General features: G+C 67.2%; 1 protein-coding gene across 1 annotated transcript; it reads left to right on the top strand.

Moving 5' to 3' along the window:
- Nucleotides 1-641: 641 nt before the first annotated feature.
- LOC144277782 (solute carrier family 26 member 10-like) lies at nt 642-8,324 on the top strand. The gene is made up of 18 exons (XM_077838773.1): nt 642-903; nt 1,699-1,809; nt 2,198-2,355; nt 2,626-2,790; nt 2,926-3,078; nt 3,272-3,354; nt 3,540-3,687; nt 3,916-4,029; nt 4,411-4,488; nt 4,763-4,858; nt 5,412-5,518; nt 5,899-5,968; nt 6,303-6,482; nt 6,897-6,951; nt 7,335-7,420; nt 7,538-7,592; nt 7,702-7,808; nt 8,286-8,324. Exons 1-18 carry the CDS (start codon nt 642-644, stop codon nt 8,322-8,324), a joined length of 2,067 nt encoding a protein of 688 aa, XP_077694899.1.
- Nucleotides 8,325-8,897: the final 573 nt, after the last annotated feature.

Genomic DNA, 8,897 nt, shown 5'->3' on the forward strand with positions numbered 1-8,897 from the left:
AGCTGGGGGGGGCTGTGGGTCGGAGGGGGTAGATGGGAGCCGGGGGGGCTGTGGGTCAGAGGGTAGTGGGTAGATAGGAGCTGGGGGGGCTGTGGGTCGGGGGAGTAGATGGAGCTGGGGGGGCTGTGGGTCGGGGGGGGTAGATGGGAGCCGGGGGGGCTGCGGGTCAGAGGGTAGTGAGTAGATAGGAGCTGGGGGGGCTGTGGGTCGGGGTGGGTAGATGGGAACCGGGGGGGCTGCGGGTCAGAGGGTAGTGGGTAGATAGGAGCTGGGGGGGCTGTGGGTCGGGGGGCGTAGATGGGAGCCGGGGGGGGGCTGTGGGTCAAAGGGTAGTGAGTAGATAGGAGCTGGGGGGGGCTGTGGGTCGGGGGGCGTAGAAGGGAGCCGGGGGGGCTGTGGGTCAGAGGGTAGTGAGTAGATAGGAGCTGGGGGGGGCTGTGGGTCGTGGGGGGGTAGATGGGAGCCGGGGGGGCTGTGGGTCAGAGGGGGGTTAGCTGGGAGCCGGGGAGGGGGGAGGGTCTGTGGGTCAGAGGAGGCGGGGCCGCCCGAGAGGGGCGGGGCTTGGCGGGGGCCGGGCCGGGGCCGGGGCCGGGGCCGGGCGATAAAAGGGGCCCCGCGCCCAGCCCGCCCGGGCCGCCAGCATGAGCCGCCTGGCGCCGGGCCGGGCCTTCACCGAGCAGCGCTTCCAGCAGCTCTACGGGGCGCCCGAGCCCCGGGGCAGCCCGGCCGGGGCGCTGCGCCGGCGGGTGGCCCGGGGCTGCCGCTGCTCCGGGGCGGCCGCGCTGCGGCTTCTCCAGCGCCGGCTGCCCATCGCCGCCTGGCTGCCGGGCTACCGGCCGGGGACCTGGCTGCTGGGGGACGCGCTGGCCGGGCTCACCGTGGGGGTCGTGCACATCCCCCAGGGTGAGCAGCTGCCCCGGGCCCCCCCGCTCTCCAGGGGGCTCGACCTCTTCCCCCCGCCCCCCAAGCTGTCTCACGGTCCCCTGCCTCGGCTGCCCCCCATCTCTCCCCGGGCTCGGGCGCCTCAAGGCGGGTAGCTGCAGGGTCTCCGGTGGAGAGACGGATCCCAGCCCTGGAGCCGTTCTGCCTGGGCACGGGAGGGACAGCGAGCCGGGACTCCTGGGGCAGCGGGGTCCAGTGGTTAGAACAGAAGGGTTAGGAGCCAAGACGCCTGGGTGCTCGCCCCAGCTCTGGGAGGAGAGTGGGGTCTAGTGGTTAGAGCAGGGGGGCTGGGAGTCGGGCCGGGACTCCTGGGTTCTCTTCCCTGCTCTGGGAGGGCGGTGGGGTCTGGTGCCTGAGATCAGTGTGGGCTGGGAGTCAGGACGCCTGGGTTCCATTCCTAGCTCTGCCTCTGGCTTGCTGTCCTTCCACCCCTCGGGGCCTCCGTTTCCCCCTGGGTGTGGTAATAACAAAGCCATGGAGAAGGGCAAGGTTTAGACAGGCTGGGCCCTTTGGTGCTGACGGGGTCTGGCCTCAGTGCCCCTCTGAGACAGGAGCCCTCTGTTTGGGGGGGGCTGCTCTGACCCCCCTGCATCTCAGTCTGTCTCACCCTCCTGCTGGGATCTCGGGGCGGGGGCGTAGCAGCATCCCTGAGCTCTCAGTGGGATGCGGCTGCTCAGTCCTTAGGAGATCAGCGGGGGCGGTTGCGGTCTCAGCCACCCCCTGGCTTACCCCCCTGCTTGTCTCGGGTCCCCGCAGGCATGGCCTTTGCCCTCCTGGCCTCCGTGGCCCCCGTCTACGGACTCTACACCTCCTTCTTCCCTGTCATCCTTTACATGCTCTTTGGCACCGGGCGCCACGTCTCTACTGGTGAGTGGACCACCGGTGCCCGGGGCTCGCGGGGTTAAATGGTGGGGGAGGGGTGTCCGGTTCCTCGGGCATCCCTGTGCCAGCAGCCTGTTCCCATGATAGAGAGGGGGGGAAGATCCCAGTAACCAACTGAGGGGCTGAACAGGGCCCCACCCCTGATGGTACCCTCCCAAAGCTAGGAAGGTGGATGCCAGCTGTGCCCTCCCCCAGAATGTGGGGCACGGGGTGTGTGTGTGGGGTGATACGCAGGGGGCAGAAATCCATGGGAGATGGGGCTAGAGGCAGTGGGGGGGATCTGTGCATGGATGGGGCGGGCAGAGGTGGGGGGGACGGCAGGTAGCACTTTCTGGGCAGCGCTCAGGGGCTGCGTCCCCCTTCCCCTCCCCAGGCACCTTTGCCGTGGTGAGCCTGATGACGGGCGCTGCGGTGGAGCAGCTGGTGCCCTGGCCCCTGGGGCCCAATGCAACCAGCGCGGAGCTGGCGTGGGTGGAGGAGTGCCGCGTTGGTGTGGCTGCTGCCATGGCCTTCCTCGTGGGGCTCCTCATGGTGAGTCTGTGCCCGCCGGGCTGCCAGAACCTGGGGCAGGGACCCTCCCTGGAGATGGTGGGAACGGTGGAAGGTGGACAGGGCATGGATGATGGGAGGGGAGTGGGGCAAGGATCCAGGGTGGGGAGAGAGGTGGGACCCTGGCTGGAGGGGAGTTGGGCAGGGATCTATGGGGGGGAGAGGAGGAACCCTGGGGGGTGGAGGGGAGGCCCCGGGCACTGTGCCGTACACCGGGCAGCGCTGATGTTCCTTCCCTCTCCCCTCCCCCAGGTGGTGATGTTCGTGGTCCAGCTGGGCTTCCTGGCCACCTACCTCTCGGAGCCCATCATCAAGGCCTTCACCAACGGGGCTGCCCTGCATGTCTTGGTCTCCCAGCTGCCCAGCCTGCTGGGCCTGCCCCTGCCCCGCCGCACGGGCTCCTTCACCATCTTCAAGGTGCGTCCGGCCCGGTGGGGGCAGCGTGGGGTGGTGGGGAGAGAAAGGGGGCAGGGAGGCGGAATGGGGCCGGGGGAGAGCTGGGAGCAGGCTTCCCCCACGGCCCGCATGTAACGCACTCTGTGCTGCCCCCAGACACTGGCATCGGTGGCACGGGCTCTGCCCCGGACCAACATGACCGAGCTGCTCATCTCCGCCCTCTGCCTGGCCCTGCTGGTGCCCATCAAGGAGATCAACACCCGCTTCCGGAGCAAGCTGCGGACACCCATTCCGGGGGAGATCGTGGTGGTACGTGCCCCTGCCTGGATCTGCCCTGCCCGGATCCTGCGCTGTCTCCCCTGGCCCTGCACCCACAGCCACGTCCTCTGAGCAGCATGAGGACGAGGCGGGGAGTTGGAGTCCAGCGGGGGTGGGCTGCGGGCATGGGAGGGTTGGTGCCACCCTGGGCAGTGTAACCCACCAGTCTCTGCTCTCTCCCCAGGTGCTGGCGGCCACCGGCATCTGCTTTGCCTCCTCCCTGGACACACGCTATGACGTGCAGGTAGTCGGCCACCTGCCAGCTGGGTGAGGAGTCACCAGGGCCCCCTGCCTGCCCCCTCTGTGGCAGCACGTGGGGCCACCCAGGGCAGCCCCTTGTGGCCCAGGCAGCATCTCTGCCTGGCCAGGGCTAGGGACGTGTCTCCTCCCAGCCCAGGGCGGCTCTGGGCTCGTCCCGCCCGGCCTGGTGACCGCCTCTGTCTCTCGCGCAGGTTCCCGCAGCCCCGGCTCCCGGCCCTGCAGTCGCTGCCTCAGGTGCTTGGGGACACTGTGGCGGTCGCTTTTGTGGCCTATGCCATCTCTGTGTCGCTGGCCATGATCTATGCTGAGAAGCATGGCTACACCATCAACCCCAACCAGGTGTGTGGGCCGGACGCGAGCTGCTGGCGGGGGGAGGCACTGCCCGGCCTGGCCTCTCTATTGCCAGCGGCTGCCCAGGGCACTGTGCCCAGGATCAGTCCCTCTCTTGCCCACCTGGTCCCTCTTCCAGCTGGGAGGCCCCAGTGTCTCGCCTGCCCCCTAGTGCATCTGGGCTCCCTCCCGGCTGGTCCCTGTAGCCCTGACCTGTCTTTGTCCCCCGCCCCACAGGAGCTGCTGGCCCATGGTGTTTCCAACCTGGTCTCCTCCCTCTTCACCTGCTTCCCAAGCTCAGCCACCCTGGCGACCACCAACATCCTGGAGAGTGCGGGGGGGCACACGCAGGTATGGGGGACTCTGCAGAACTGGGGGTTGGACCATGGCGTGTGTGCAGCAGGTGAGAGTCTCATGCTCCCTAGCTAATGGGGGTCTCCCCCATCTGTTCTGCAGCCCTGGCTGGCTTGTGCAGTGAGTTTGCCAGGTCTCAGCTTAGTGGCCAGTTGGCCTGTGTGGCTGGGCACAGGTGGAGCCCTCTCCTCCTCGGACACAGGGCAGAGGAGGCCGGCACTGAGGCCCCGAGCAGGGCACGAAGAATGGGGGGGCTTCTCTGGGGTCTAGGGCTTTCTCCGTGCTGTCCTGGTGACCCCTGCCTCCCCCCGCAGGGCCCAGCGCTGGCCACACCGCCCTGGCAGAGCCTGCCCGCTAATCCGCCCTCCTCTTCTGCAGCTCGCGGGCTTCTTCTCCGGCGCGGTGGTGCTCATGGTCCTCATGTGGCTCGGACCCCTCTTCCACTACCTGCCCAAGGTGAGGCTGGGGCCGTGTGTGTGTGACCTGGGGAAGGGCTGGTGCCCACCCCCATAGCCCCTGGGGCTGCCAGGCCCAATGCCCCCATCCCATGGGGCACAGACAGCCCTTGTGCTCAAATCCCTTGTGGGCTGGTTGCCCTGTGACTAGCTGGCTCTTTTCCCTTTGCCCCCAGCCATCCTGGGAAGAGCTCCCTTTCCTGGCTGCCTTGGCACCAGCTAGCACAGTGCAGGGGATGGCCGCTTGCCACTCATGCCCGTTCTCCCCCACCTAGGCTGTCCTGGCCTGTATCAACGTCACCAGCCTGCGCCAGATGGTCCTGCAGTTCTGGGACTTGCCCGAGCTCTGGAGGATCAGCCGGATTGACTTCGTAAGCAGCTGCGCCCTTCCCCTGCCCCCTCACCCCGGGCGGGGCAGGCCCTGGGTTTCATGCCTGAGCCAGGCATGCCGCTGCCCCAGGGTACGGGGTAGGCATTGCCAGGCTGGCCCAGCCCTCCAAGAGCTGTTCTGGGCCAGCTCCACCCCACTGAAATCGGCCAAAGCAGAGAACAGGGGCCCCAACATGCTGATGCCCAGAGAGGCAGAGCTCTCCAGACCTGGAAACGCCCCATTGTGCCAGGGCAATGCCTGGCACAGAGCGAGACTGTCCCCAAACTCAATCGAACTAGATGAGGGGTTGGCAGCACGGAGAGGGTAGAGGTCCCAGGTCACACAGCAGGGCTGTGGGCCTAGTACCTGGCTCGCCAAGTCCCCGCTGGGTGCCCTGCCCGCTAGAGCACGCTGCCTCCGGAGACTCCTAGGGTAGATTGGCCCCAATGTAACCTCACTCTGTGTGATCAGCAAGTGTATGGTCCCCAGGGGGACCAGCTGGCCCGACGTCCCCCTTCCTCAATTCCCCTCTGACCCCCGCGCTCTCGTTCCAGGCTGTCTGGGTGGTCACCTGGCTGGCCGTGGTGGTGCTGAATGTGGATGTGGGCCTGGCCGTGGGGGTCGTGTTCTCCATGATGACTGTCCTCTACCGCACACAGAGGTACCGGAGTGCCAGGCGCCCTGCCCAGCCCCACGTCTGGGCTCGTTTGCTGGGAACCTGCAGAGCCAGGGAGCTGCATCCAGCTCTGGCATGGGCTGGGGGGGGGCAGCTCTATCTGCCCCATGATCCCTGCTCCAGGCACAAGCCCCCCGCAAGGAGCTGGCTGGCCGGGGCTGCTTGGAGACCTGATTATCGGAGGAGGAGGAAGACGGGAGGAGGATTGCGAGGCAGATTCCTGCCTCCCCAGCTGCTGTCCCTTTCTCTGGCCAATGCCCTCCCGGGGGGGAGATGGGACCTCTTCTCTCCAGCCAAGACCAGGGCCAGCCTGGCCTTGGCACGGCCAGACGTCTCCCTGCCTTATGCGCCTTCCTCTCCCACAGGGCCGAGTGTATGGTGCTGGGCAAAGCGGCCAACACGGAAATCTACCGGCCTGTCCAACGTTACAGCAAGGTACGGGCGCCGAGGGGTCTGGGCGCGACCTGGGGCTCCCAGCCACCCATCTGGGGTGGGCTGGCTGAGAGCACTGGGCAGAGGCAGCAGGCGGGTGAGTGGGGCGCATTGGGAAGGATGTGGTGGGGACTTGCCCCGGGCTCCATTCAGATGGCACCTGGGCTGTCCGTGTCCCGAGAGGCAGGGCTGATCTCTCCGCCCTCTTCCCCACTGCCGTGGGGCAATTCAGCACCCAAACCTCCCTCTGTTTGCGGTGGGGGGCAAGGCAGATGCAGGCCCTTTCCATGGGGGTGGGTGTCCCTCCCATGCTGCAGCCAGCGCTCTGTCCCCCCAGTGCTTTGAGATCCCCGGCGTGACGATCGTGGCTTACCACGCCCCCATCTACTACGGCAACTGCGGCTTCTTCCGTGAGGCGCTGAACCAGCAGCTGGGCCTGAGCCAGCCAGGGGGCAGCCAGGGGGAGAAGGCGGTGTGGGCCTTGGAGAGTGGGGCCAAAATGAGCATCAGCACCGTGGTAAGGGGACCAGCAGCGATCTGGGGGCGGGAGGGGTGGAGGGGCAGCTCAGTCCTGGGGTGTGGGAGCAGGGCAGGTGGGCAGGATTTGGGCAAGTCTGATCCTGTGCCCATGGGCCTGCTGACCCCAGGATCCTGGCTGAGGGGCTTCTTTCCCGAATCCCAGGGGTCCTCCCCCAGGGGAACCCAGCTGCCGGCATGTCTCTGGAGATGCTCAGCCCTGGCCTTGCATCTGCTTCTCCCCTGCCCCTGCTGCGGGGAGGGGGGTTCCTTGCTGTTCCCACTGGAGGTGGGACTTAGCTTTGGGCTGGAGGTGGTGGGGGGGCGTCTTGGGGGGAGCGGGGGATCCTGGCAGGGCCCTGGGCGGGGTTTTGGGTGACCAAAGAGGTGGCATTAACAGACTTGTTTCCCTCAGGAAACCTGTGTCCCCAGCTCTGTGCCTGATGGGAGAGCCGGGTGCCCCAGCTCAGGTACGCAGGGCCCCCCCGCAGCTCCCACTCCCTAGTTTGGGGGGGGGTGCTGGTATGGTGGGGGGCAGGTGTCTGTGTCCCAGATCTCAGCAGCCCGGGTGGCACTCAGTGGCCCCCTCATGGGCTGGGACGGGGGGTGGAGGGGCTGTGGAGGTGGATCCTCCTCTGGAGGGGGGGTCTTGGCAGGGCAGGGTGGCAGCCCTGAGTCTCCCAGCCCTCACCCCTCTGTAGGGAGAGGTCTCACTGGCAGCTGTGCTCAGCAGTGCGGGGGCCCGTCTGGCTGGGATCACAGGGCCCAGCCCCTGTGGGCGTCTCTGCAGAGCTGCCCCATCCTCAGGCCGGGGGGGATCATGCAGTCACCCCCTCCCCTCTCCCCCGGGCAGGCACCACTGGCAGGACCCAGGCCGCGATCCTCGACTGCAGCGGGATTGCCTTCGTGGACTCTGCCGGGGCCCGGCTGCTCATTCAGGTACCAGGGGCAGCTTGTGTGGGGGCGGGGGGGCCCTGCGGCCAGATGGGAGGCGGGGCTGGGATGTGGCTCCGCCCACTCCTAGAGATGCCAGCCTGCCCTCTCCTTGCCTTGCAGATGTGCGTGGGGTGCCAGAAGGCTGGCATCCGCATGAACCTGGCAGCATGTAACGGTGAGTTGGGGCGGGGGTCCCCGCTGCCCCCCTCCCAGCCCCTCAGAGCCCAGTGCTGTGCCGAGGGGGGGCTAGGCTGAGCAGTGTCTCCTCATTTCCCTTGCTGCAGGTGAGGTCCTGGAGACGCTGACCAGCAGCAGCCTGGGGCAGCACCTCTCCCCACAGCAGGTGTTTGTGACGGTCCAGGACGCCATCGCGTGCATCACGCAAACTGCGGTGAGGGGGCTGGCGCAGGGGTTCCCCTCTAGGGGGCGCCAGTTCTAATCTGGCTCTTAGGGGGCTGGTTGGGAGGGGGGTGGGTCTGCTCCCTCTAGGGACACGGGCTCTGATCCAGACCTAGATGGAGCAGCTGGCTGGCCCAGGGGCTGGGGAATGGGACACAGGGCCTTTGCCCTGTAGGGCATGCCAGCTCCAATCCAGCCCCAGGGCGGGGGGTAGCCCTTTCTGCATCCATGTCCCATTCCCAGCCATCTTTGATAGAGGCCAGCAGGGACTGACAGCTCCAGCTTTTGCAGAATGGGTGGGGCGTGTGGGGGCAGTTCAGTGCCCTGGGGGGAGCTGGTAATGTGGTCAGACTCCTAATGAGCCGGGCTCGCCCAACCCCATTCCTGCAGGACAGCTGGCTTTGGCAGGGGGGCTGGGAGCAGAATGTGACTCGTGCCCAGGATTCACGCTGGCTCTGTTTCCACCCAGGAAAAGGTGGCCGAGAAGAATCTGGCAATCTGGGTGTAGGGCCCCTGGCAATGGATCGCGGGCACCACCCAGCCTGTAGGGCCCCCGGGACCAGATCGGCTCTTGGGCCGCAACAGCAGGTTGATCTCCAGGTGCTGTGAATTCCTGCTCTGCCCACAGGGCCTCCCCAGGACCAGGGGGCCAAGGAGCCGTTCGCAGACCACAGAGCCATAGTGGGGCAGTTGCCTGCTCCCAGGACGGAGGGGGCCTCCGGCCCAGGTCGCCAGGGGGACCTGACCTGGTGTGAGCAGTTTCCTTGCGGCCGGCAGGCAGGCCTGGTGCTGGCTGGGAATCCAAGGGGGCAGAGCAGGTGCCCAGGTGCCAGTGTAAGCAGCAGCCTGTCTGCCCCTGCAGGTGCCCAAAGGATGGGGGGTGGGGGCAGGAAGTTCCTTCCTTTGCCAAGACCGTTATGGGGGCTGGGCCCACTACAGCTGGGAAGAGCATGTGTGGGGGTGCTGGCATTCTGGTTGGGGGAGGGGGCTCTATGCCTCGTCCCTCCCCTCCCCAGCCTATGTGTGGGGGGGCATTCTCCAGCACCAGGGGAAAGAAAGATCTACCCTGCCAGCTGCAAGG

This window comes from Eretmochelys imbricata, chromosome 20 (assembly GCF_965152235.1).
Source record: "Eretmochelys imbricata isolate rEreImb1 chromosome 20, rEreImb1.hap1, whole genome shotgun sequence".
Lineage (NCBI taxonomy): Eukaryota > Metazoa > Chordata > Testudines > Cheloniidae > Eretmochelys > Eretmochelys imbricata.